The sequence below is a fragment of the Phycodurus eques genome, chromosome 19 (assembly GCF_024500275.1).
Source record: "Phycodurus eques isolate BA_2022a chromosome 19, UOR_Pequ_1.1, whole genome shotgun sequence".
Lineage (NCBI taxonomy): Eukaryota > Metazoa > Chordata > Actinopteri > Syngnathiformes > Syngnathidae > Phycodurus > Phycodurus eques.
Window position 1 is genome coordinate 544,825 of NC_084543.1, and position 27,114 is coordinate 571,938.

The 27,114-nt window shown below is 48.4% G+C and overlaps 3 protein-coding genes across 13 annotated transcripts; all 3 read left to right on the forward strand.

The window, feature by feature from the left end:
• Positions 1-1,097: 1,097 nt before the first annotated feature.
• trim16 (tripartite motif containing 16) lies at positions 1,098-10,636 on the forward strand. Its single transcript, XM_061705298.1, has 7 exons — positions 1,098-1,256; positions 2,561-2,892; positions 5,292-5,621; positions 6,566-6,737; positions 8,233-8,328; positions 8,819-9,193; positions 9,950-10,636. The coding sequence occupies exons 1-7, from the start codon at positions 1,133-1,135 to the stop codon at positions 10,171-10,173; spliced, it is 1,653 nt and encodes a 550-aa protein (XP_061561282.1). The 5' UTR covers positions 1,098-1,132; the 3' UTR covers positions 10,174-10,636.
• Positions 10,637-11,299: 663 nt separating this feature from the next.
• tvp23b (trans-golgi network vesicle protein 23 homolog B (S. cerevisiae)) lies at positions 11,300-14,032 on the forward strand. Of its 2 annotated transcripts, none has more exons than XM_061705300.1 (7): positions 11,300-11,395; positions 11,955-12,034; positions 12,135-12,279; positions 12,360-12,449; positions 12,528-12,653; positions 13,478-13,606; positions 13,693-14,032. In XM_061705300.1, the coding sequence occupies exons 1-7, from the start codon at positions 11,384-11,386 to the stop codon at positions 13,717-13,719; spliced, it is 609 nt and encodes a 202-aa protein (XP_061561284.1). In that variant the 5' UTR covers positions 11,300-11,383; the 3' UTR covers positions 13,720-14,032. The 2 variants fall into 2 exon arrangements, with proteins under 2 accessions (XP_061561284.1, XP_061561283.1); XM_061705299.1 differs by lacking the exon at positions 11,300-11,395 and adding an exon at positions 11,425-11,592.
• A 96-nt stretch (positions 14,033-14,128) lies between these two features.
• exoc7 (exocyst complex component 7) lies at positions 14,129-26,946 on the forward strand. Of its 10 annotated transcripts, XM_061705287.1 has the most exons (21): positions 14,129-14,719; positions 14,876-14,941; positions 16,038-16,222; positions 16,296-16,401; positions 16,900-17,122; positions 17,642-17,809; positions 20,049-20,141; positions 20,894-20,962; positions 21,976-22,121; positions 22,866-23,018; positions 23,080-23,178; positions 23,392-23,454; positions 23,527-23,593; positions 23,940-23,978; positions 24,096-24,161; positions 24,248-24,368; positions 24,449-24,544; positions 25,821-25,884; positions 25,973-26,014; positions 26,084-26,217; positions 26,767-26,946. In XM_061705287.1, the coding sequence occupies exons 1-21, from the start codon at positions 14,660-14,662 to the stop codon at positions 26,867-26,869; spliced, it is 2,163 nt and encodes a 720-aa protein (XP_061561271.1). In that variant the 5' UTR covers positions 14,129-14,659; the 3' UTR covers positions 26,870-26,946. The 10 variants fall into 10 exon arrangements, with proteins under 10 accessions (XP_061561271.1, XP_061561276.1, XP_061561272.1 ...); XM_061705292.1 differs by lacking the exon at positions 25,821-25,884; XM_061705288.1 differs by lacking the exon at positions 23,940-23,978.
• Positions 26,947-27,114: the final 168 nt, after the last annotated feature.

Below are 27,114 nucleotides of genomic sequence, written 5' to 3' on the forward strand. Positions count from 1 at the left end.
GGCGGCATACATTTATAAAATGTGAAAGTTTTTTCCCATTTGCCCCTATACCGATGTATAATGTGCACTATTGACTTTTGACCATTTTGGGGGGAATGCGCATTATACATGAGAAATTACGGTAGTTTGTATAATATGTATAATTGTTTCTTTTAAATAATTTTTATTTAGATATTTATATTTTTGTAAATGTTATGTTCAATACGTTTGCATTATATTACAAATATTTTGTTTTAAATGTAACTATTACATAGGGCGGCACGGTGGCCGACTGGTAAGCACATCTGCCTCACAGTTCTGAGGTTCAATCCCCGGCCCCGCCTGTGTGGAGTTTGCATGTTCTCCCCGTGCCTGGGTGGCTTTTGTCCGGGCACTCCGGTTTCCTCCCGCGTCCCCGAAAAATGCCTGAATCGGAGACTCTAAATTGCCCGTAGGTGTGAATGTGAGTGCCAATGGTTGTTTGTTTCTATGTGCCTTGCGACCGGTTCAGGGCGTACCCCGCCTCTTGCCCGACGACAGCTGGGATAGGCTCCGGCACGCCCGCGACCCTAGTGAGGAGAAGCGGTCTGGAAAATGAATGAATGAATGAATGAATGCTTTTAACGGAAAAATCCCGACTGTCCCTGAAGGCAACATTGGGATGTGGAAGGAAAAATGTTAAAAAAGAAAAAATACTTTGGTGAGCCAAAGCCACAAATGTTTCTTAGCCATCTGATGCTAACCTCAGCTGTGAATGAAACAACTGTTGTTGTTTTGGGTTCGCGTCAAGCGATGGATGACGTCGCAGCCACGCGATGATGTCGCCGATTAATAAGGCCTGCCGGGCGTGGCTCAGACAGGAAGTCGAATTGTCTTCACAAATATCTGCGAGTGGATGGGTGGGGCAGCTCGGAGGTGATTGCGGTACTGCCAGTGTGTCTCTGCCACACAAGTACAGGAATGCGAGTGGAATCTTCTCAGCCGGTTTGGCAGGGCCGGCTCCACCAGGGGCCGCAGAGGAGGAGGCGGGCCGGGGCGGGCCGGGCCCAAAGGCCCCCCGCCTCCTCTCTGACTCACTTGTTTGAGGTGTGGCTCCTCGCTAGCGAGTCAGGAAGGCAGAAGCGCTGCAGACAGCCAGCGGGAGCGCAGCAACATGGAGAACGCTCCGGATGAGCCCCAGCAGGAGGACGCCGTCCCCCGAGTGAACCCCGGAGGAGACCCGGAAGGAGGCCCTGAGGGACGCCCCCGAGCGGAAGAAGCTCCCGACAAGGACCCGGGTGAGGAGCAAGACAGTGCTAGTGAAGGCGGAAAACAGGAGGACTATGCATTTATTCCATATTCTTCCTGTCCAGCTTTAGGTCCGTGTACTAGTACACTCTTTCGGTACAAACTAGTAGAACAACTCCGTCTCATTAGTCATGTTTTTCGACTACTGTTTGCCATTTCTGTGCTCTGGTAGGACAACTTTGGCATTCGAGCACGACAACTCCATGTTACTTTTGAGGCAAAACTGTGCACTAGTTGACATCTACATGGTACATTTACAATTTCTCTAACAGTACTCGTTGGAGCACGCAGTTGTCAACTAGTGCAGTTTTGCCTCATTATTAACATGTAGTTGTTCTACTTGTATCCCAGAAGCCGTTTTACCAGCGCATTGAATTGTCTTACTAGTGAGGACGAGGAGTGTACTAGTACGTGGACCTTTAGCTGTAAATCATGGAAATTGAAGAAACGGCTTGCCCTAAACCTCGTTCAGCATTTATTCAATATGCTACTAGTCTTACTAGAGAGTACAAGGAGTGTACTAGTACATAGACCTTAAGCTGGTTACCAAGGATATGGAATGCACACTTATACAACAAATATGTATTTCAATATTTTCCACGACGAGCGCCACTTTTGGCCTACTAGTCCGGAAATCAACCGAACTCGTAAACTACTACGCTGCACGAGTAACAGTACTAGGCCCCGCTGGTAGACATGTATCACACACTCGTAGCCTCTTTTTAAGGCAATGCAATAAAAAGTTTGAGTTTCCTTGATGTGCAGCAGAGAGTCCATGTACTAGTACACGCTTAGTCCTCACGAGACAAGCCAAGACAATTCAGTGCACCAGTAGAATGACTGTTACTCTTACTAGTAATGTTTTTGTCCCCACTATATGACATCACTGCACACGAGTAGGACAACTGAATGTTACTAGTGAGACACAAACATTTTGGTGCTACAAGTCGGGTCCGGGAGGCTACTAGTGTATGACACATGCCCACTAATTGGGCCTAGTAGTCTTACTCATGCAGCACAGTGGTTTATTGAGTGGAATTGTGTACTAGTTGGCCAAAGGTGAGACTAGTAGTGGACACAGATGTTCTGCTAGTGTGCCCCAGTCATTCTACTAGTGCGCTGTTTTGTCTTACTCGGGAGGACAAAGAGTGTACTAGTACGTGGACTTTCTGCAGGATATCAAGGGTATCCAATACTATTTGAGCGTTGATTTGCAGCGCAGTAGTTTTGCTTCATTCTTCATTGTTCACGGCACTAGTAGGATACGGACTAACGCCGGGCGGTGTTTCCGCAGAGGCGGCGGCGCGCGACCAAGTTTTGGCCGAGGACGCGGTGGTGTGCGACTCGTGCATCGAGAGCCCGCGGCGGGCGCTCAAGTCGTGCCTGACGTGTTTGGTGTCGTACTGCGAGGCGCACTTGCGCCCTCACCTGGAAAACGCCAAGTTCCACAACCACCGGCTGGTGGAGCCGCTGCGCGACATCGAGAGGCGCACCTGCGAGATCCACAAGCGGCCTCTGGAGCTCTTCTGCGAGGCCGACGCCTGCTGCCTGTGCCGGGACTGCGCGGACGAGGAGCACCGCGGGCACGACACCGCGCGCGTCGCCGAGGCGCGCCGCCGGGTCGAGGTAGGTCGCACGCGCGGCAACGGCCACGTGCCCTCCAAAGGAAAAAAACAAAAGAGAAGACGTCAACTTCTCCTTCCGCACGCCACAATTGACTGAGTCGCGTTCGACTGAAGCTCATTGAGTGGTGGAGGCTGGCCAATAGAGGGCGCTCGGGCGCTGCCCTGCCTCGCCTCAGCATTAAAAAGGACAAACGAGGGAAAAGCAAATGTCGAAAATGGATTGTTGTACATCGGGTTGTCTCCTTCTGCGATGCGTTCGCTAGCGACTGCCACCCCGTTCTCACGCGTCTTCGCCATTTCACGTCACGCATTTCGAGCTTTTACGACAGTCGTTCCTAAGCGTTTCACGCCGAGCACAGCGTGAACACACATCGGCGTGTTCATCAAGAATGAGACGGCTTTTGTCCCTAAAACGTATATTTCATAATATTGGAGTGAGGCCGTTGCGGCATTCGGCGCTTTTTGAACGTTGACCATGCGCTTCGATATAGGAAAGGAAAAAAAGTGCGCTTCAAGAATCACAATGAGCTTCATTGGCCGAGTGTGTTGCTTCCATGTTTTAAGAGAGACTTTTTAAAGGATCCCTAGCGCCTGTTCTCATCCTCATTCTCTCGCTGTCAAGAAATGGGAGCGTGTGGTATAACATCGTGCTGAAGGAACAAAAACAAGACCCAAGTAAGAGGCAGAATGGGCTCACGTCAAGCTGTCTTTTGTCGTTGTTGTCGTTTACTGCGTAACTGACCGAAAAGAATCAAACATTGTATTTTGAAGCACCGAACGTTCAAGCCAACCGTTTCGTTCTGGCCCTCATCCTATTGCCATGGCGATCCGTCTTCGAATGCGCTGCGAGGGAGACCGGAATATCGAAACACCCAAATGTTCAACCAAACCATATCCTGTCCTCTGACCAAGCTCCACTCGATTCATGCTAACACATAATGTAATGTGTTAGCCTGTCCGTAGACAGAAAGTAGCATCGAGGTAGCAGTAATTGGAACCCTTCAAACTACTGCGACTTCAACAACACGTACGAACGGAGCATACAATTATACCCACCGGCAGATTCTCTCTGCCACGTGGGAACGACGACGAACATGGCAGCTTAGTTGGGCACCTTTTCTGTCTCTTCTTCTTGCTGTTAGTTAAGGCTGCGTGTTTTCCAGTAGAGCGCAGTGCTGCCTGGCACGTCGTGGCTCCGCGTGGTACCGCGCTGAAGCAACGCAACTCCAGATTTGTGTTTGCCCGTACCGTGGGGAAAGAAATCTGCCATATTCACTGTCGTAAAAAGTTCCACGACAAAAGACCGACTAAGTCGGAGTCTTCATTGTCATTACATGGGGCAGAAACAACAGAACTGGGGTGAAACTCCAACTTTGTGTTTGCAAAATAAAAAGCCATGAACACTATTTAAAACGCTACGCTCAAACAAAACGACATTATGCAGTGAGTAAATTCACATTAAGGCACGGTGGAATAAGAAGAAGAGAAGCTGAAAGAGAAGACAAGAAAGAACCGGAGTCCAATTTGACTTTATCTTGTTCTGATTGTTACTTTGTTTGATTTATTGGTAAGTGGATTGACGGTGTGATTGCGTTTTTCTTGGATTGATTGTTTGATTGTTAGCTCCAGTGATTGTTTAGTGCACGGAAGCCTCCGGTAACACAACCCTGCGGCTCACGCGGCGAGATCAAGCTTGGGCTATTTGCGTCGCTTCGGACAGTCGCTGACCTCACGTAACCGCCGACAACACGCACGCTTAAATGAGGATTGTACCTCAAATTGTGTCCCAGGATTGTTTACACCGGCGTGTCAAACTCGTTTTGATTCACGCTCGACATCATACCTGTCACTTTCAATTCTCATTGCCGCCAATGTACCATTAAGCGCTGCCTAAAAAACAAAAAACAAACAAACCAAAAAAAAGGGACAAAACATAAGGCGCAGCTGTGTTTTGCGTTCACATTTTCCGTGTTTGCAAGTTACGAGGAGCGCAAATGTTATCAGTGGGTGTGTTATTTTTTTTTTTTAAACAGTACAATATTGTTGAGTACAATTGTTCTGGAAAAGAAACCCCAAAGGAACTTTGGGGTTTTTGTTTTGTTTTGCAGTGGGCTGCAACAGACCGATAGCATTCGCTTCCATTTCAATAGGGAAAGGCTGAGAAGATTTTGCGAGTCCTCAAAGAGCAGTCAAGGAGTCAGGAAGGGAAGAACTGGAAAAAGAGAGAGAACAAATACATTTAGCAAGAAACATGAAGCAGACACGCCGATTTGCTTCAGCGGGCCTTGGAAAATAATGGCGCGAGTTTGAGTTTGACACCCGCGTTCTCGCCGGTGTGTCGGAGAGTCGCGGGCCGGCCCCAGGTGGGGAAACTCCCTGAGGAATTCTTGTGTTCCGCAGAGGGAGCTGCGGGCCAAACGCGGCGAGATGACCAAGACCGTGACGGCGGCAGAGAACGCCATCGACAAGCTGCAGCTCAACGCCGTTTCCATCCGGCAGTCGGTCACCGAGGTGCGCGCCGTCATCCGGGCCCAGTTCGAGCAGCTGCGGGCGGCCGTGGAGAAGGCCGAGAGGGAGGTGGGCGACGTCCTGGAGGGCGAGGAGAAGCAGGCCCTCGGGCAGGCCGAGGGCATCCGCGCCCACCTGGAGCAAAGGTGCGCCGAGCTCAAGAGGACGCAGGCGCGGGTGGACAAGATCTCGCGCCACAAGAATGACGTGGACTTCCTGCAGGTAACCGAGAAGCTCGCAAGCCTCGCAATGTCGAGAACATTTGCATTTGCGATTTAGAGACCACCCAAAAAGCGATCTTTTTTTAATAGTTCGCAGTCGACCGTTCAAGAGAACTGAAATTGCTTCGAGCTGTTTGTTGCTCACTCCCAGTTGAGGTTTGCTGTAAAACGGACACCTAAAAACGAAAGAAAACGAAAGACCAAAATGTTTTGTCGAACAAAAGTCTGCTATTGCCCTGGCGGTCGGTCTTTTCGTCCACTCGCTGTACAAGGAGACCAGACCATCGTGCTACAATCTATAAGCAGCCAAATGTTTCATTCCATTCACGCTCTCATTTTGTCGAACGAAAGTACGCTAGCCTAATGCTAGCATATAATGCAAAACACCATAGACGAGCTAACAGAAATGAGCATTGATGTGATGGTAAAATCAAGCGCTACATTAACACGCGCGGGCATGTGTTCTCTCTGCCAAGTGGAAACGACGACTCTGACTGGAGCTGAGGTGGGGCCCTTCTCCGCCTCTTCTTCTCGCTCTTAATTCCACCGCACGTTTCCCAGTAGAGCTCAGTGCTGCCCGGCCTGTTGTGGCCCAACGTGGTACCGCACTGAGCTCCGCAACTCTGAAATGGGACGTGCCTGGATATTTTGAAAACCCATGCGAAATAATTGTCAACACAGCAGATACACGAATGACCAAGCGCAATTAGAAAAACATTCACATGAGCATTAAGTGCAATCTTTAATGCGCATTTCCGCTTTCCCGCAGTCGAGTTTCTCCACTCAAGCGCAGTGTTTTTCGTCTTGATGAATTTCTTGGCGTATTTCTCTTCGGAATTTACACACGTCGTCTACATTGCGTGGGTTTCTCGAATATACTTTCTCGTTGTCAACGCCCCAAAAGAAGAAATTGCGAATTTGACCGAAGAAGAACTCTCTATCCAGGAGTATTCCGAGTGGAAGAAGGACGCGTCTGACATTTCCTTGCCCGGCGTGTACATCGGACTGATGGATGGCCTCAACTCCGTCGGCCGCGTGATCGCCGACGCCACGCAGGAGCTGTGCGCCGCGCTGGCCACGTCCTACATGGACAAGGTCCGCGAGACGTGCAACGCCGGTGAGTTTGGGCCCACGGGCGCAAAGACCGACAAAGCGTTCTGACCCTACCCACTCTTGACTATATTAGTCGTTACTCGATGAATCGTTTCAGCTTCAGAGTCAACTACTGCATATATAAATCCTTGTCTAAGGTTTAGGAAGTTAGGACCGAGTCGGTGATTAGCAACACGGTGATTATTTAGTTGGACTCCGTTGGCTTTATGGACTCTGGAGTCAAATATGGAGTCCATGAGATTAAAATCTCGACAATGTGATCCAAGAGTAGGAAACGAGTGAATGATGGTTCGATCGCTGTTGAGGGACTTAGAGTCGACATTTTGGCAACTAACTAGATCTGCTATAGAGAAATCCTGACCTCGTGATTACGGCGTTGGGAATGATTCCGAATGCAATTCACTCATTCCTGACTCGCGAATCACTACAAAGGGATATCTGGCGGAAATGTTCTGATCTGTCTCGGTCCGCAATATACAAATCCCTGTCTGGTGTTTTGGGAAGAAGTGAGTGATTCCCAACACAGCTTGAACCTCTGCAGGCGTGTTCTCACAAGTGTGGAATGTTCCGCCTGCGTGTCACGGGCGACGCTCCGTCCAAAAATGTCTCGTCGCCCCGGTGACAAAGCACGAATATTTCGTTGCGAGATTGTCAGCCGTCCAGGTCGCGGTCATTGGCAAAGGTTGAATGGAGGTCAAGCGGACCCGAATTTTCAGCTGCGTCCCAGTCGCTTCGTTTTGGCCCAATCCGATGCCTCTGCAACGCATGAAGAAGTTCTCCGCAGTACCCAAATGCTTCTTCGGCTTGTATGCATACGGGAAGCGCTTGTGGGTACGTACTTTTAAATCATGCTTTTAGATCGTCATTTGGCAATTTAGCATCCATTCTGGTGCCAAATCGTACCTAAAAGCAGTTCCCCTATTCGTATGTACAAGCCCAGGAAGCATTTGGCTGCTATTTAGCACCAGAGGGCGTCACGGAAGTACCATTTAGCACCTATGCTGGTACTACAATCCAAATGCCAACCAACCCGCCAACACCATGTGTAACGTAGGAATGAAAAGCTTTCGAAAAATAGGATGTAACGTTGTGAAAAATGGAATGTTATTCGGATAAAGTTGCATGTTTTTCAGTATATCAAAGATGTTATCTTTACAAAAACAGAACATATATTTTGGGGGGGGGATAGTTGTGCTTTTAAAAGAATAAAGTTAACCCAATATTATGATATTAAAGTCCAAGTGGATTTAAATCATACTACTTTAATGTTAGGCTTTTTCATCTGGAAAGGACGCCTTACTTCTCTCCAAAAATCTGACAACATTCTCTGAAAAATAGGAATTTATCACTGTCATAATTTGCAATCATTTTGTGGTAGAAAAAGAAGAAAGACTTGATTGATTTGGGGATGTGACAATATGTCAGCGCTGCCGGAGGGACGCTTTGCCAGAAGTGTCGCGGGCGGCCAAAGTGTGAGAAAGTGTGCGCTTGCTTTTCAGACAAGATGGGCATCAAGACGACGGTCCAGGCCGTCGTTTCGGCCAAACACAACGCCGGCGTTCCCGAGCCCGTCACGCGGGCGGACTTCCTCAAGTGTAAGTGTGCCGCACGAAAGCCAAAGTCTCCTCGCCGGTGTTGGCAAACAACAACGCTGCTGTAAAGAAAAGCAGCGGCACAATGAGGCGGAAGTGTCGTCAAATAAATACAAAGTGGAGAGCGAAGAAGCCAAAGACGGCTGCCCTTTTTCACATTTCTACCCAAACGGCCTCTCGGCCGTCACATTTCACCGCTTTTCATGTTCCACATTAGACTTCTGCTTTCTCCCACGAGGCCATTTTGACTGTGAAAATCGCATACAGTCAGCTCGTCTTATCCTGATATATCCGGTGCCTCAGTAATTGATCATGTATATTGTGAACAACAAATTGAATTTGATGCCGGACCTTTTTATTTTTCTCTGGTGCGGCAACAAGACGCTTCTGTAGCTCTCTACTCCTAATATTCAACATTTCAAATTGCCCCCCCCCCCACAAACAGCCAATGTAACAACAAAATGCTGTTGACATTTGTCGCTTATGCCCGTAGACGGCGCTCAGGTGAGCTTCGACGCGGACACGGCTCACGTCTTCCTGCGTCTGACCGAAGAGAACCGCAAGGTGACCAACACCACGCCCTGGCAGCACTCCTACCCGGACCTCCCCGAGCGCTTCCGGGATTGGCGGCAAGTGCTGGCCGCCGAAAGTTTCTACCTGGGCCGGCATTACTTTGAGGCGGACATCGGCGGCGAGGGCACGCACGTGGGCCTCGCCTACAAGAGCATCCAGCGCAAAGGCGGCGACAGCAGAAGCTGCATCACCGGCAACAACTTCTCCTGGTGCCTGCACTGGAACGGCCGGAACTTCTCCGCCTGGCACAGCGGCGTGGAGACGCCCCTCAGCGTGAGGAAGTTCACGCGTGTCGGTATGTATGGAAACACAAACACCTTGCGGCGTTGCCGCTACAGATACACTTCATATATTTGATCGACGCACACACATGCATACGGTGGCCGACGGGTTGGCGCATCTGCCTCACAGTTGTGAGGTTGCGGCTTCGAATCCGGCCTCGCCTGTGTGGGGTTTGCGTGTTCTCCCCGTCGTGTCTGCGTGGGTTTTCTCCGGGTGAGCCGGTTTTCTTCCACATCCCATTAACATGCGTGTGCTAGGTTGATGGAAGACTCTAAATGAAGTGGTTGTTGGTTTAATTGTGTCCTGCGGTTGGCTGGCGACCAGTTCAGGGTGTACCCCGCCTCTGGCCCGAACATCGCTGAGATAGGCTCCAGCCCGCCCGCGACCCGCGTGAGCAAAAGCGGTACAGAAAATGGATATACGCCGTGTGTGTGTGTGTGTGTGTGTGTGTGTGTGTGTTCCTTGTGAGATCAGTTCCTGCGGCTTGACAAACCGGCGCCCATATCAAATTTGAAATAAAACTCCATGCAATACACTTTCTTCTCGTGTTCATTTCTTGTAAGAATTATAGTTGAGAAATAAACGACAAGTCCTTTCCAATCACTCCGTGCACACGCACACTGTCATGTATGCCAATCGATCTTTGAATATTTGGTTTTGTTCGGGACCAAGAAAGGCTCCTTTTACTTCTTTTAGGATTGATTTGAGATCCCGCTCGTAAGGTGGACATCGAAGCTATAGCCTAAATGCTCCGCCTTGTTTTCCGCAGGCGTGTACGTGGACTCCGCCCGAGGCCTCCTGGCCTTCTACGGCGTGGACGAAGTCATGACGCTCATCCACCGCTACGAGGCCGAGTTCCTGGAGCCGCTGTATCCCGCCTTCTGGTTGTCCAAGAAGGAGAACGTGGTGGTTCTGGTGCCGCCCGGCGAGCCCTTGCCCCTCAAGAGCCCCTCTCCTCCCACGTCCCCTTCTAACGGCGTCCCTCTTCCGTAAAGGCGAAGCGGCGCCATTCCGTCTTCCCGGAAGCTTCCGGCCGCGTGTGACGCTTATTGTGACGGGGCGGGAAGTGTCCCTCCATTTCTATCCTGTCGCCGCACGCCCAACGCTTTCTGCGTCTCTGCGTGGAATTGCTGCGAATGCGCATCCGTGCGCAAACCTTCAAGGACAAAGAAACTCAAGAAATTAAGAACGCGTGTGCATATAAACTTATATTTGTATGTCATTTTTGACATGGCGATGAACAGAGTCAATTGTTTGACGTTAACATACGTGAACCTGGAATGAACTCATGAAATAGTTTACACTCCCAAATGGATCTTTATTCATTTTTAGCAAAGCAGCTCTTTTTTCAAATTGTTTTATGAATAAAAGAAAGATTCAGCTTCAAGATGATACAAACAACAATTATACAGCGATGACATTTTGTACTTTTAGTTTCTTGATAAACTCATTATGTTCCAGCATCTACAAAAGTCATCAAAGTCTCAGTTAATCACATATTGTATAATTATAATTATATATTTTTAAATATATATATATATTTTTTTATATAATTATAATTATTTTATATTTGTTTTCTTTTTAACTTATTTTGTTTTATGTTTTTTAAATTGTTTTATTTTATTTTTTTGTTATTTAATTTGATAAACTTTTTCACAGTTGAAAGTGAGTATCACGGTATGACAGTAATCGACATAACACTAGACACGCCCCGCGCTGTGGCAGCCGGGCTATCCAACGTGCCTACGTGACGGCCATATTGGAGAGGTCGTCATTCCTATAGAAGGAAAAGTATGGACACTAAAATTAAGTCGTGGTAACGTGCTCATTTCTCAACCGATTTTCATTAGCACTACTGTTTTGTCAATGCCAAAGCATACGCTATTAAGAAACGCAATTGGTAAATACAGCGCAAAACTTTTATACTAATACTTTTTCACGTGAAAGGAAGTCCCAGTTCCTTTGTACCTGTACGGCGTTTTACACAACAGTATCCTTCACAATGTACCGCATTGCATTCTTGGTCTTTTGGGTTAATTGTCGTTCACACACATGGAATGCGCTGACGACTTTGCCCTCCCTGGCTTAGCGTCGCCGTCGGCATGGAACGTTAAATCAAGTTGTTTGTCCTATCTACAAATTCATACCTATGCACGTATCTTCTTCTAATCCGTAACCAGGAAGTGATAGCGCCAGTCTCAACATGCAAACAGACGTAAGAAACACGTTTTGTGTTTGTTTTAATGAAAACAGGTACAACATAAAAATAGTATTTTCCCACAGTCTATTTGGTCGTCCGTCCGTTACTTGAAAGTACGTAATTCACGCACAAGTCACGTGACGTCTACTGACGTGTTCCTAATTAGCATGTAAGCAGGAAGTGTTAGCTCGACTGTCAACATGCTAACAGACGTAAGTGAGCATTTAAATGTTTCCGAAGAGAGCTTGTGTGTGTTTTTAATGAAAAGAGATGGTTATAACGTTTTGAGGAGACTGACCTATTGAAGAAGCTCGTGAGCTAGCAAGCTAATGTTTATTAAACGACGCAACATAACGTTAGAAAATGTCGTGTTTTGAATTCTGCTTTCTAAAACTCGAGCTTGCATTTTCCCCCAGAGTTAAACAAAACAAAACAATCGTTTAGTCATTCAACTTGGAGGTTTCTTGTTTGAGAAAACGGGGGGCAAAAAGTAAAAATGCCTTATTTGGGCATGCAGTGAAGTTGTCATGTTTTTCAAGCTGATTTGTGTCTTCCTTCCTTTTGGGTCCCTCAGGAGAACAACGATGAAGATGTTTCTCTGTTTGACGCCGAGGAGGACGCCGGCCAAAGATTGCCCAAGAGGACAAACATGAAGTTAGTCACTTTGGTTGGTCGAGAAGGGATGGGGATGATGATGATGATGATGATGATGATGATGGTGATGGTGATGTGACGACGCTGCTGACGTTTCCAGGCATCCGGTGGCGTCCTTCTTCCACCTATTCTTCAGGGTTTGTGCCAGCTTGGTCTACTTGCTCTGCGAGAGGATCAGCAACGGGTTCATCGGTGGCATGGTGGCCATCATCCTGTTGCTCTCGTGTGACTTCTGGACCGTCAAGGTGGGGGCCCGTGTGTGCGTGTGTTTGCCCGTTTGTGTGTGTGTGAGTGAATGACTCGTCAATGGCGTGTGCGTGCGCAGAACATCACTGGCCGACTGATGGTGGCGCTGAGGTGGTGGAACCAAGTGGACGAGGATGGCCAAAGTCACTGGGTGTTCGAGTCCCGGAAGGTGACGACCGTGATTGCGAGCACGCCAAAAGGTCAAGAGCGCTCTCCAGCCGCTGACGACATTTTTCCTTTTCTTCAGGGGATGAGGAAAAGGCAAATTTCAGACTCGGAATCTCGGATCTTCTGGCTGGGTCTGATCGTATGCCCGCTGGTGTGGGTGCTCTTCGCCTTCAGCACCCTCTTTCAGTTCAACATTAAGTGGCTGGTGAGGCTGCCACAGCGGTATTACGGGGGCGTTTATTATTTTTGTGAGTCTCCGGATGGGCAAGCACGATCGCTAACTGTGCCGGACCCGGATCGGAACTATTTTTTTTAAAAAGTATTTTGTGTTACCGTAGCGACGACACAGTTTCCCAAAAACTACGTATAGACTCCCATTGAGAATAAACGGGCTGCCCACGAGGTCCACATTCAACACTTTTCATATCATTTCCTCTTCCTCCAACATTAATTGATCGAGTCAAACCCTTCAAACGATGCAGCTCATTCTCATTCCTAGGGCTGCAACTAACGATGACTTGAATAATCGATAAGTCTGCATAAGTGCTATAGAAAGTGAAAGGGGTGGAAAAGGCTAAAATTAAGAAATGTTTTATTTTTACCTGTAATTACCACATTTCTTGACAGATTGAAACCATTCCAACTTCAAACTGTTCAGCTCGTTCCCATTCCAAAAACTGTGCACTTTTTCAAAATAAAAGCTGGAAAAACGATATATATATATATATATATATATATATATATATATATATATATATATATTTTTTTTATTATTTTTTTTTTTTTACTACACACATACCTTCTGTACTCATTTGAAACTAGACAATCCAAATATTTTCATTCTTATTGAGAACAAAGTTTAAAATAGTTCCACAGGGCCAACGCAACTGCCCATAACGCCTCCACAAATGCGGCCTTCAGACTTGCAAGAGTCGGGAGGCCCGTTCGAAATTCCCGCGGAAATTTTCGAGCTGAGTTGTTGTCGTTGCGGTGATGTAGCTGATGGGAATGTGTCGGTCGTGCGTGCAGCCTGTGGTGCTGATGGGGCTGGTGCTGCAAGGAGCCAACCTCTACGGATACGTCAGGTGTAAAGTGGGAGGGAAGACGGACTTCAAAAATATGGCCACAAACTACTTTGGCAGGCAGTTTCTCAAACAGGTGATTGGTTGATTTATCAATTGATTGATTTTAATTTCCCCCCCTTTCCTGTAACAAGTTGACCCGTGTGTTTGCTTCCACCGCAGACTCTGTCCAAAGAGGAGGAATCTTAAAGTGTGGCGACTCTTCTGCTTCGGAGTTCATTTCCACTACAAATGCAAAACACAGTTTTGGTTTTGATTTTAATTTCTTTTTTAGTTGTTTATTTGTGTTGCTTGTCTGATGAAAATATCCTTTTATTTCCCCCTGACTCCAACGCTTCAGTGTGTATGATAAAGTTGTTGTGTTGTTTATCAAGACATTATTTATATAAAAAAAAAAACAGTTTTGTGCATATACCTTTCAGAACTTTATTTATGAAAATCGTAGTAATATGATTAAATGTCTTACATTGTGTTTACACCGGCATTAAAAAAATACCGCGTTGTTTGCATGTACTTTTTATACATGACCATTCGCTTGAATTGGCGGCCCCATGTGGAGGAGCTGGTTACTGCATGCACACTCGGAATTGTACACGATCGTATTTGTGTCGCTTTTACTATCAGCTTATCACTAAGGTAAAATCACATAGTTAAAACTAGTGCCAGCAACTTAGGTTAGAAAATGATTTTTAATCGTTTAAAATGTACACAAGAGCGTAACATGTCTGAAGTAGAGAAACGCTTCCTGTCGGAACAAAGACCATCATTGTTCTTTCAAAATAAAATAAAATAAAATTGGAAATAAACACGCTACAACAATTAGAAATGCCTGGTCACAGATGATGAATCGTAACAGCAGTTTATTCACTTGTCATTGAAATCAGTTAATTAGTTAAAGCAATTAAGTAGCGTACCTTAATTTTCATATCAAGCAAACCTTTAAGTTGACATTGAAGTTGAACCCGGAAGTGTCTCAAACTTAAACTAGCTTGAGCTACCTCGCCAATCACGACGCAATCTTCGGAACAAATATTGTGGAATTTAGTCATCTCAGGGGACAAATTTGTCGCTTTGAACCGTCAGGTGGTCGTCCTTGGTGGGGGGGGGGGGGGGGGGGGTTGTTGCCACGATGATTCCCACCGAGGACGCGTCCGCCAGGAAGAGAGAAATTGAGGAGAAACTCAAACAGGTCTCACGCGCTTTCTTGGTTCTGATCAGACGCAAAACAGACAGACTCCACGTCACATCTGGGGACGACTTTACAGTAGACATGTTTCTTACAGGTTTTGGGTATTTTGTGCATTTTACAAGCTAAACAGACGTGACTCCGTGTCTTCTTGTACAGGAACAAGAGACGCTGTCATTCATCCGCGAGAACCTGGAGAAGAGTGATCAGCTGACCAATGGCATGGTCAGACACACACACACACACACACACACACACACACACAGCACAACTGCTTAACTGGAACTTTTTGCGGAAATTGCACGGTGACCTAGCGGTGAGCACGTCTGCCACACACTTGTGGGGTTCATGGTTTGAATTTGTCCGTGTGGAGTTGGGTTTTGCACCAATAAGTTTCCGCTCACCCTAACGTGATGGTAACGACGGTAGGTGCGCTTGAGGGGGCAAATGTCAAATTTGTCAACCAAGTTAATGTACTTTCTGAAAATGTGTCTGTGTGCGATGGCACAACGTGGCTAATTAACATAATAACCACGCCTCCGTCCAGTTTCTCAGCCAATGACTTGGCACCAAGGGCGGACGTTTCTCTTGGTCAACTCGAAGTCAACCGGTCGCCCAATATACCCGTTTTTCAACGGGTAGGCGTGGAAGAGGGTCTCGCTCAGCTTGTATGTGAAATTCAAGCTTTGGGATCACTGTCATGACGAACAGGCGTCAGTAGATGGCGGCGTTGTGCCGCTTTTGGTTTGAGATCAGCGCAGCTTTTAAGGAGAAGATGAAGACTCGGCGGTGAATCGTCGATAATGAGCCAGAGAAATGCCAACACGTTTGAAGTTGCACAAATTTAGGCTTCTCACACCTGAATAGAGTGCACAGACGTGGTTTATAAACAGTATATGTGTGACGGTGGGTAGTAGAAAGTGTGTCGCAATCGTGAGAAAAGATGACGCAGTTCGTGGAGTGAATGAGGAACGTCACGTAAAGAAGACCACGCACGTTCAGCTGGAGTCGTGCGCTGAGTCAGCGTTGCTCACCAGTTTCAGTTTCTTAGTGGTATATCTGTAAATAAACAATTCTTATTCTGCCATAAAAAAAGAAAAAAATACCAAGTTCACTTGAGATGTTACTTTTTACAAAAAGCTTGTTTTCGCCGCTCAATGTTTTTGCTGAACCTGTGTTCTACTGGTGCTTGCTCAAGAACGGAAAAAGCGAGAAACATTTTTGTTGTTGTCCCAGAAGACAATCTTGTGCGAGCCCCTCTTGACGGATCCGTCAAGAGGCGTAAGAGCACGTGCGTGTGGTCTTTGCGCATTTTGGCCAGGTGTCCATCCTGTCGTCCTTCGAGAGCCGCCTGATGCAGCTGGAGAACTCCATCATTCCGGTCCACAAGCAGACGGAGAACCTGCAGCGTCTGCAGGAGAACGTGGACCATACGCTGTCCTGCATGGACCACGTCATCAGCTACTACCACGTGGCCAAGGACACGGACCGCATCATCAGGGAGGGGTGAGGAGGGGGGGCTCTCTCTCGGGAGCGGGCGGCTCTCTCTTGTCCCGACGCCGACGTGTTTGCGTTCCAGACCGACGGGCCGACTGGACGAGTATCTGGCCTGCATTGCCAAGATCCAGAAGGCCGTGGAGTACTTCCAGGACAACAATCCCGACAGCCCCGAACTCAACACCGTGGTACGGCCAACGGCGACACTTTTGTTAATGGCTTCCAGTTTAGGGCTTCTTTTGTTGTTGTTGTTGCGGTTTCTCACAACGCAGACGTTCGGTTGCGACAAAGTCTACCCCTGTATAGTCGCACATTCACCCAGAGCAGTAAAAGTAGCGCTCTGGTGCCGTCGTGTGGCAGCTCGGTGCCATGGAACAATGTTGGCGTTGAAGAGCTTTATTTAGACTAAAGTAGTGCTTTGCCACCATCGTCTGGCATCTAGAGGCAATTGCTGTCGTATTTTCACAGCAACCTCTCCCACCCTAATTAGGGAAAGAAATCCAAAACCAAACGTTGTTTTGAATTGTCTTTTTCATTAGTTGTTTTTTCCCCCCCATAAGTGAAGTGGTAAAAACATGGATTCAAAATAATACTTTCTATTTTGTGATAAAACGGGAGTTGTTATTTTAAGGCGAGCCGTAGTAGAATGTTGCGTAAACGCCGGTGTGGCCGTGGTCCCGCCCCAGAAAGGCCGCTTGGAGAAGGGCAAGGAGCTCCTGGAGGCGGAGTTCCGCAGCCTGCTGACCCGCTACAGCAAGCCGGTGCCGCCCGTCCTCATCCTGGACGCCATCGGCGCCGACGAGGAGCTGGACATGCAGGAGGACGTGGTGCTCGAGCACCTGCCCCAAGCCGTCCTCCACGACATCATCTGCATCGGCGGCTGGCTCGTGGAATACGGACGCAATCAAGGTTCTCCTGGTGTTTTTTTTACCTCCTCCTCGTCTTCCAAATCCGCGTATCAGTCGTTCTGTCCGTTTTCTATTGGCAATCGAAAAAGCGGCTTAAAAATATGGAGTTGAGAAAATGGGCACCAGAACTGATTTTTAATCTTCAATTTAAATCATCATGAATGCGTTATGTTTATGCCAAGCAGCAGTTTGGCAATGAGCAGTAGCGAAGCCACGTTAGCTTGTTTAGCACGCTTCGTGTTCCTGGCGTCGGGCGGAAACCTCGTATCGCCAAACCCAATTTTATAGGATGTCGCAAAAAACATCGCATGGTCAACGAGATTGAGCCGTTTTCAAAACGTTAGATTGGTCAATCATTTGAAAATATTTCAGACCCACATGGGGACCGGCCGATGGTATCCATTTGTGAAAAATATGAAATGAACATTGGAAGCGAAAAAATAACAAAATAATAAGTCACTTTTTGTTTTTTCAACTACCTGTTGGACTTACGCATGTTTTGTTTTTCTTTCTCTGGCAGACTTCATGACAGTTTACTTCCAGATCCGCTCCAGCCAGCTGGACCGCTCCATCAAAGGTCTGAAGGAGCACTTCCGCAAGAACAGCGCCTCGTCTGGCGCCCTCTACTCGCCCGCCGTCCAGGCCAAGCGCAAAGACACTCCCACCAAGAAGCTTCCCAAGAGGCCCGGTAGGACGCCCGCTCGTCCCGCGACGCCTCATCTCGCCGTGTTGGATGTGGCGGTGGCGGGCCGTGCAATTGGTACCAATGCCTACGGCAGGCCATTTGAGCCTTTATTTCATATCCTACTCGCGATGGGTGCGCACAGTCCTGGGCCGACACCGGCCTTATTTCAGTGTATCCGCTACTTGTGAAGGCCGCCGATACTTAAGGCAAAAAAAAACTAATCTGATATGGAGTAAGTCCTCCTCGCCAGTCGTTGGCGCTACGCCGCGGCCGTTTTGACATGTCGGCGAATCATCGTGCGCGTCAGAACGAAAGATAGAAAGAAAGGACTTTGGTCACAATTATCTGTCATTGTGATAATTGCAATTGTATGTCTCAAAAGTACTAGTGCTATCAGTAATCGGTATTTGTGAGCACCTGTACTGGTATCGGTCTGAAACAAAGTGCAATCAAAGGTCACTATATCCTACTTTCGCGCTGAATTGCCCATGTAGTAGTACGCTCTTTGTCCTCAGTAGTAACCCGATTTAGCGCACTCCTAGTGCAACAAGGGTGCACTCGTACAACTCCATGTTACTAGTGAGACGAAGCTGTGCAATAGTTGACATCTGCTTGCCAGTAGTACTACTAGTGAAGCGCTAGTTGTTAACTCGTAGAATTTCTAAAATCACCAGTAGTGTGGGCGGCACGGTGGGCGACCGCTTAGCACATCTGCCTCACAGTTCTGAGGTCACGGTTCAAATCCGGCCTGGCCTGTGTGGAGTTTGCATGTTCTCCCCGTGCCCGCGTGGGTTTTCTGCGGGTACTCCGGTTTCCTCCCACATCCCCAAAATATGCAAGCTAGGTTGATTGAAGAATCTAAATTGCCTGAAGGTGTGAATGGGAGTGCCCACGGTTGCCCTGCGATTGGCTGGCGACCAGTTCAGGGTGTACCCCGCCTCTCGCCCGAAGATAGCTGGGAGAGGCGCCGGCACGCCTGCGACCCGGGTGAGGAGAAGCGGTATGGACAATGGATGGCTGGACGGATGGACCGGGAGTGTGTCAACTAGTGCACACTTTTGTTTCACTATGGCGAGTTGTTTGAGCATTTATTCCATGTCCTACTAGTGTGCCGAATTGCCCATGTACTAGTGTGTTCTTTGTCTTCACTAGTAAGACAATTCAGCTCACTAGTAGAATAACAATTTCTTACTCGTGATGGTTTTTTTTTTACATTAGAGCCTTCCACTACTGTATGAAATTTCTGCGCACTAGTAGAACAAATAGGTTACGAGTGAGGCAAAGCTGTGCAATAGATGGCATCCGCTTCCTCGTAGTACTACTAGGGACACGCTCGATGTGAACTAGTTAATTTTATAATGCCACTGGTAGCAGTTGTCCCTCGTGCAACTAGTTGTGCTACTAGAAGCAGACGAATTGCTGCATTTTGCCACATCCAATACGGCGTTGACGTCCAGTTTATGTACTGTATAATTGTTATGTTGTGTGTATGTGTGTGCGTGTTGTAACCATGTGATTAACCCTTGGTGCTTTCCTCTCAAGCGTGTTGTGGAGTCGGACGACGCTTGTTTGTTGCTAGGAGACCACCTCAGTCGTCATGGTGACGACGCTTTTTGTGTGCGTGTGTGTGTGAACTGAAATGGTGCTAATAAGAAATACAGTGAACCCCCGCGATATCGCGCTTATATCGTTTGCTAAATAGAGTGCAGATTTTGAAGCCATCTTTTTTCCCCCCTGTATTTTTCCAGTGCGCGGGCAGGTACGAATTTGGAGTTGTGCGCCTTCGGTGTAGTACCACGTTGTGCTCTTCTGCTAACGTGTTTTCCGGGTTTGGTCACGTGACGTACGTACAGCAGAGGGTGATAGCGGAAGCGGAATCTTTTTCCTTGGTTTCTCTATATTGCGCATTTTCACCAGTCCGGCGGGTCTGGAACGTACCCCCGTGATAAACGAGGGTTCACTGTAAATGAGTCATCGTCCTTGTCGTCGTCGTCGTGAAAATGAAAAGTTAACCGTACAGAACCTCGCGCCGCCACTTGTGCTTGAGTCTTGGTGCGGCGGTGTTGGCGGCATGCGGTCGTGTCGGGCTATTGCGGTGTTGTGTTGGTGTTCTTCATCTCTCACCGGGCGGCTGTGCTGTCTCTACTTCCTCTTCTTCCTCTTCCTGGCTGTCGGGACCCTCCTGACCTTGCTGACCTTCCTCCTCCTCCTCCTCCTCCTCCTCCTCTTGGGGTCCCTCCAGGGACCATTCGCAAGGCTCAGAACCTTCTGAAACAGTACTCACAGCATGGGCTGGATGGCAAAAAGGGGGGCACCAACCTCGTACCCTTGGAAGGTAACCGACCAATGCACTTCTTCCTCTTGGTCCTCTTCTTCTTCGGCTCTCTTTCTTCTTCTTCTTCTGGTGTTATGGTGTCGAGTGACGCCTCACAACAGCGCTGACTCGGACGTAAGACTCAAACGCTAAGACTCAGACACAAGGCTCGGACGCGAGACTGGGACTTGAGACTGGGACTTAGGACTGGGACTTGAGCCCCTTTCACACCGGCCATGAAGACGACTTTCCTGTGAAAGCGGACCGTCCAATTTGCTCGCGTCTGACGTATGTTGTGGCAGTGATGCAACAGAGCCTTTTCCTCACACTCCTCTTCCTCCTTTCTTCCTTTCTGTTCCTCCTCCTCCCTCTGTCCCTCCTTTCATCCCTACCCCACCCTTCTCCTCTTCCCCCACCCCTTGCTCATTCCTTCCTCCACCTTGTCTTGCTCTTCCTCTTCTCCGTACCATTCTTCCTGTTCCAACTCCTATTCCTCCTCGCTCCCCCTCTTCTTGTCATCGTCCTCCTCCTCCCCTTCCTCCGAACGCCGTCTCCACGTTCAGCTTGTGACGGTCCCTTTCCCGGAAAGTCGAGGTGAAAGGGGCTTCGGCGGTGTCGCGAAGCTGTTGTAACGCGCCTTCACATTAGCCCCGCCCCCCTCCCCCGGCGGGCCGTGTTTAGTTTTGCCCCCCCCCCCCCCCCCCCACCCCCCCCACCCCCCTCCTCCGGGACCTCGTCGCGCCGGCCCGGTCTGACGAGGTCCATCTCAGCAGGTTACGATCACGACCCGCGGGTCAGACGCACCTCTGACGCTCTGGCCGACAAGCACGGCGGCCCCCCAGGTGAGTGGCGGCCCCCGGCGGCCGGCCTACCCTACTTTCGTGCTCGAGGGCCACGTTGGCGTTTAAGTTCAAATGAGTGTGTAAACTATGTTCAATTCATCAATTATTCCATAAATCATTTGAAGTGTCAAAATTATTTTTAAAATATTGATTTATTTACACTAACTCACACCATTCTTAATGAGATAAATTGAATGAATGATTTGAAGGAGTGAATACTGTCTTTAAATGAAAAAAAAAGTACAAATTCATAATAAGATCATTCTCATTTATAAATTTATAATCCAGTTATGATGAACCAATTATTTAATCATTTAAAAAGTGTCAAATTTATATGTAATAGTGTTAATTTGATGACTGAATAAAAAATACACGTAAACTGTTAAATCATTTATTTGAATACAACAATTCCTTTTTTTTTGTATTGTATTACAGATCTATAATCGCAGTAAAATCCTGCATATTTTAAGCCAAATCTCTAAACCATTTCATCATAAAAAATGTATTAAAATGTGTTATATGTATTGATAGAGCACTTTCAAAGTACTATCCAGGTGAGTAAAAACATTACAAGAACTAGTCAAGACTAAAGAAGGAAAAGTACCGACAAAGTAAAAACATTTTGTGTTTTTGTAAAACATGTTGCAAGATGATTTTGAATTATATTTATTGATTTGGGAATCGTCGTTTGTGTTCTATTTGCACTTTAAACTATTAATATTGGAAATTGAAAACACTTTTGGTGAGGTGTGAATTACTACGAAGTGAAGTACTTTTTTTATGCTATTTGTGGCAGAATAAAAAAAAAAAAAAAAGAACAAATACATTGGAAGCAAGCATTTGCGGGGGAAAAACGCGTAAATGCCCGCAAGCAATGTCTCAGGACTGTCGACAACGGAAACGCTCGGTGCGCCCGCTTAGAGAACGTCACGGGCTCCGGCGCCGTACTTTCACGCGTACCCGCCGCGTCGGATACGCGTGTACGCCGCTGAAAGTTTCCGTGTGCTCGTCAGGTAAAGATGACGCTCTGGACGTGGAGATGGACTCGTACATCCACTGCATCAGCGCCTTCGTCAAGCTGGCGCAGAGCGAGTACGCCCTCCTCAGCGAGATCATCCCCGAACACCACCACAAGAAGACCTTCGACTCGCTCATACAGGTGCCCGCCCGCGCCACCGCACACGTCGCCAACCGCTCGTCTTCCGCTTTATTGCGCTTCGCCTACTGAGGCCCGTATTTTGCCGGACATGCAGTATCTGCTTGTCTGTCACACAAATCTGCGCTTCATAGCAAATCGGCCCTTAAACGTTTGAAGCGTTTCTTTGCCACCTCACTTTTCATGATCCATCTGTTGCACAAAGTCTGAGTTCAACTCGTTTCTCATGTTTTTTATCTGCGGCGTCTCCCCATCACGTATGGCGGCTGGGTGTGGAATTTATCCCCACGAGGTTCAAAGTAGTTTTAATCCTTCAGAAAAAATAGATTGTGAAAATGTGGTAGCGTGATATGTGGGTAATCGCGGGGGTTCGAAAGCCGAAAAGTCGGGTTCAAGCATTTGCGGTATCATTAACATATACAGTGGAGCACCGCTATCGGCGAGGGATAGGGACCGGAACGGGCAAAAATCGGCCGATAATTGACGGCCATTATAAGTGCATTGAATTTTTTGTAACCCCAAAAATCTTGACCAAGCGGGGATAAACCGACACTCAGCATCTTCGGGGTCGATTCCCGACAAAAAAACGGAAAAACAATTGAAAGAAAATCCACAGATCGGTGAGTCCGCGGGCGCCGAACCGCGGGAATCCTCGCTTCCACTCTCGATATGAGGATCAAAGTGAAGCGCTGTGACCGGTTTTCAGATGCACTTGACGTATGCGCACACGTGTTGTGGCGCCCGCAGGAGGCCCTGGACGGCCTGATGGCAGAGGGCGACAACATCGTGTGCGCGGCCCGCCGCGCCATCCTCCGCCACGACTACTCGGCCGTGCTCACCATCTTCCCCATCCTCCGGCACCTCAAGAGCAACAAGGCCCACTTTGACGCCACGCTGCAGGTGGGCGGCTCCGGCGCTCCGGTCGGCGCTCCGGCTGACTCTGCCTGTCGCTCGTTGTCAGGGTACGGCGGCGAGCACCAAGAACAAACTGCCCGCGCTCATCACGTCCATGGAGAACATCGGGGCGAAAGCGCTGGAGGAGTTCGCAGACAGCATCAAGGCACGACGGCAGCCTTCCTTCATCAGCTCCTCCCCTTCTTCATCTTCATCTTCATCCTCCTTTCCTCATTCTCTTCTTCTCCATCCTCGGCCTCCCTCGTTCGTCCTTCTCCTCTTCTCTTCCCTGACCCTATTCTCCACTTCTTCCTCCCCCTCTTCCTTCTCGTTCTCCTGGCCCTCCCTCCTCCTCATCCTCTTCTCTGTGTGTCGTCAGAACGATCCTGACAAGGAGTACAACATGCCAAAGGACGGCACCGTGCACGAGCTGACCAGCAACGTAAGCGCGACCGTTGTCCCGTCCGCTTCCTGTCCGTCCGCTTCCTGTCCGTCTCTCTGTCTCCCCCTGCAGGCCATCCTGTTCCTGCAGCAGCTGCTGGACTTCCACGAGACGGCCGGCGCCATGTTGGCCTCACAAGGTACGCGCGTTAGCAACTTTAGCATCCGCCCTCTGCCGCCCCCGTGTGGACAAACGCGCGTGCTGCTGCGTGAACGTGCTTCACCCGCCACTTTTGTGTTGACGTGACCCTTTGTCTTGCTGTATATTTCCTCCTCCTGTTTTTCTTCATCTTCTTCCTCCACAAACTCATGACGTGTCGTCTCTTTCCACTCGCTGCTTGGCTTCCCCTTGCCGCATGCCACTTCCCGTCTGACGGGCGGCCGTGACACTCCCCCCGTGACTCTCCCTGCTGATGTTTCTACTTCCTGTGCACTAACATCTTCTTCTTCTTCTCCTTTCTGTCGGGGTGGGTGCCCCCCTTTTAGTCCTGGGGGACACTTACAATATCCCTTTAGACCCCCGAGGTAAGCACGCCCCCAGAGGCCTTTGTGGTACCGCAGCAACATGGGTCGTGGTGACTGAGTGGGCGGGGCGGTTACCGTGGCAACGGCTAATGCTGCGTATGCGCGTGCCTTTCCCAGAGTCGACTTCTTCATCCAGCAGCTACACGTCGGACTTCAACAAGCGCCTCCTCAGCACGTATATCTGTACGTACACACAAACGCACACACGGGGGCGCGCACTCGCTGACGAGCATGTGTGTGTGTGTGTGTGTGTGTGTGTCGCACGTTAGGTAAAGTTCTGGGAAACCTTCAGCTGAACCTGCTCAGCAAGTCCAAAGTGTACGAGGATCCCGCTCTGAGCGCCATCTTCCTCCACAACAACTACAACTACATCCTCAAGTCTCTGCAAAAGTCAGGACACGTGCACACACACACACACACACGCACACGCACGTATGGCGTGATCTGCATCTGCGCATTTGTGCGCGTAGGTCCGATCTGATCCAGTTGGTGACGGTGACTCAGAAGCGAGCTGAGACTTCATACCGAGAACTCATCGAGCAACAGATTCACGCGTACCAACGCAGGTACGAGCTCCTCCTCCTCCTCCTCCTCCTCCTCTTCGAGCTGGGCGCTTATGGAAAAAAGAATAATGGCGATGATTTTGATTGATATTGAAATTAGGATTAAACAAGACTATTCATTGATTTTAAAACGTAGTTGTTATTCAACTACCAAAACTCAACTTGAAATATAACTTAAAACAACAACCAGCAAATGAATTATCCACCCATCCATTTTCCGTACCGCTTCTCCTCACGCGGGTCGCGGGCGTGACGGAGCCTCTCCCAGCTATCTTCGGGCGGGAGGCGGGGTACGCCCTGAACCGGTCGCCCGCCAATCGCAGGGCACATAGAAACAATCAACCATTTGCACTCACATTCGCACTCACGGGCAATTTCGAGTCTTCAGTCAACCTCGCACGCATGTTTTTGGGATGCGGGAGGAAAGCGGAGTGCCCGGAGAAAAGCCGCGCAGGCGCGGCGAGAACATGCAAACTCCGCAGAGGCGGGGCCGCATTTGCCTCACAGTTGTGAGGTCGTGGGTTGAAAAACAAATATATATTAGTGGCAAGTAAAATAATAATATCTTGAAATGATAGTGATAAAAAGCAAGGCGGCACGGTGGCGGTGGGTCACTGTAGCCGTCCCGCTACCTCGTGAGGACCGTGACGCATTGAGGCAAAATGTCCTCCCGCTCCAGTCTCTGCTGAGTTCAACCGCAAGTCCTTCTCCTTGTCTCACCCAAATCTCCGCTCACACGAGCCCTCCGCTTGAAAACCAAGCCCATCTTTTCCAAAATCAGGAAGCTCCAGTAGGAAGAATATACGCCAGTGAGTGTTTGTATATGACTTGTGTGTATGATGTTACTACGGCATTTGTGTGCGAGTATATTTGTTATTTGAAAGGAAATCCCTCTCATGCTAATTTGTCAACAGGGTTTTCCATTGAGTGTTAGCGTTAAGCTGGCGACATTTCTACAACAAACTATGTCTTGTTTTTAAATCGACAATGTGTGTCATTGTTTTAGTTGCGGGTTTAGTTTTTGAGTCGACTCCAACTGGGGAGGGCAGAAGAACATACGTCACGCTGCGTTCAGGGTGCCTTCGCAACGTAGGAACCTACGTATGCACGCCACGCCCACCGTTTGGCGCATTCAGCGTTTTTCTTTCATGAGAAGGTTTTTTTCCGATCACGAGAAGCTGAAATCAAAGCGATTCATCGCGCAGTCCAACCTCCTTGTCTTTCTTCTCGGTCGCCGCGCTCCGCCCGGACTCTGGTCTCCCGCTCGCGCTCCTGTCAGTTGGCTGAAGGTGACGGAGCACCTGAGCGAGCGAAACCTTCCCGTCTTCCAGCCCGGCGCCAAGGTCGGCGGCGAAGCCGATAACCGCGCGCGATACGAATCGTAGGAATGATTGCCGCGTTGCCTTGGTAACCGAAGCCGTCTTCTTTCAGCTCAAGGACAAAGAACGGCAAGTCATCAAGGACAAGTTCAAGGTGGGCGAACCGAGCGCGGGCTGTGCGTGTGCGTGTGCGTGTGTGACAACGCGCGTGTGTGCGTGTTAGGGTTTCAACGAGGGTCTGGAGGATCTGTGCAAGATCCAGAAGGGATGGGCCGTTCCCGACAAGGAGCAGAGAGACTTCATCCGACTCGCTCAGAGGAGAGAAGTCACGGACGCCTACGCCAGCTTCCTGCACAGGTACGCGCACGCACGTGACACGCGAACGACACGCGCTCAAACACCAACCATTGAAAACACTTTTTACACTTCCGAAAAAGAAGAAAATTTGGGATATTTAACACTTTTTCTTTTTGGACTTTTTCAAACTTTTCTTCACGTTCTTTCGTTTTCATTCTTTTAACATCTTTTAAAACTTTTTAAATATTTCTTTTTACACCCTTTGATACTTTCACATTTTTGACATCCTTTGCCTTTTTGTAGATTTGAACACTGTTTTCACACTTTCGACACAATACTATTTTCTCTTAAAAAAAACTTTTAGAGAGAAATGCTCCAATTTTTTTTTTACCTGCACTTCTTCGCCATTTTTTTACCCGCACCTTTTAAATATACTTTTTACACTCTTGAAGAAACATATTTTCCAACGTTTGCCACACGTTTTTGAAAGTGTTTTTTGTTTTTACAAATTTTACGCACTTTTAAATACACGTTGAAAACGGCCTTTTTCCAAGCCCGCACTTCTTTTGCCACTTTTGATGGCGTTGTGGCGATGACCTCGCGTTCCAGATGCGCCAACCTGTCGTTCACCAAGAACCCGGAGAAGTACCACAAGTACCGTCCGGAGGAGGTGGAGGACATGATCGACAGGCTCTTCGACACGTCCGCTTGAGCGGCCGCCGACTTCCCCCCCGCGTACACGATATAACGCAAGAATCGCATGTAAGCATTAAAGCAAATGTCCCTTCAGTTCTGTCCAAGTTGCTCTTCATTAATTGGCTCGTTGATCATTTTGTGTTCACCGCTTTGGTTGTCAAACAAACATTTCAAGAGTATAAAGTCAAAAGATACGATAGTTTAATCAGTTAAAATACGACATTTTTCAAAAAGAGTGTAAAGTGGACGGGTAAGTAAACA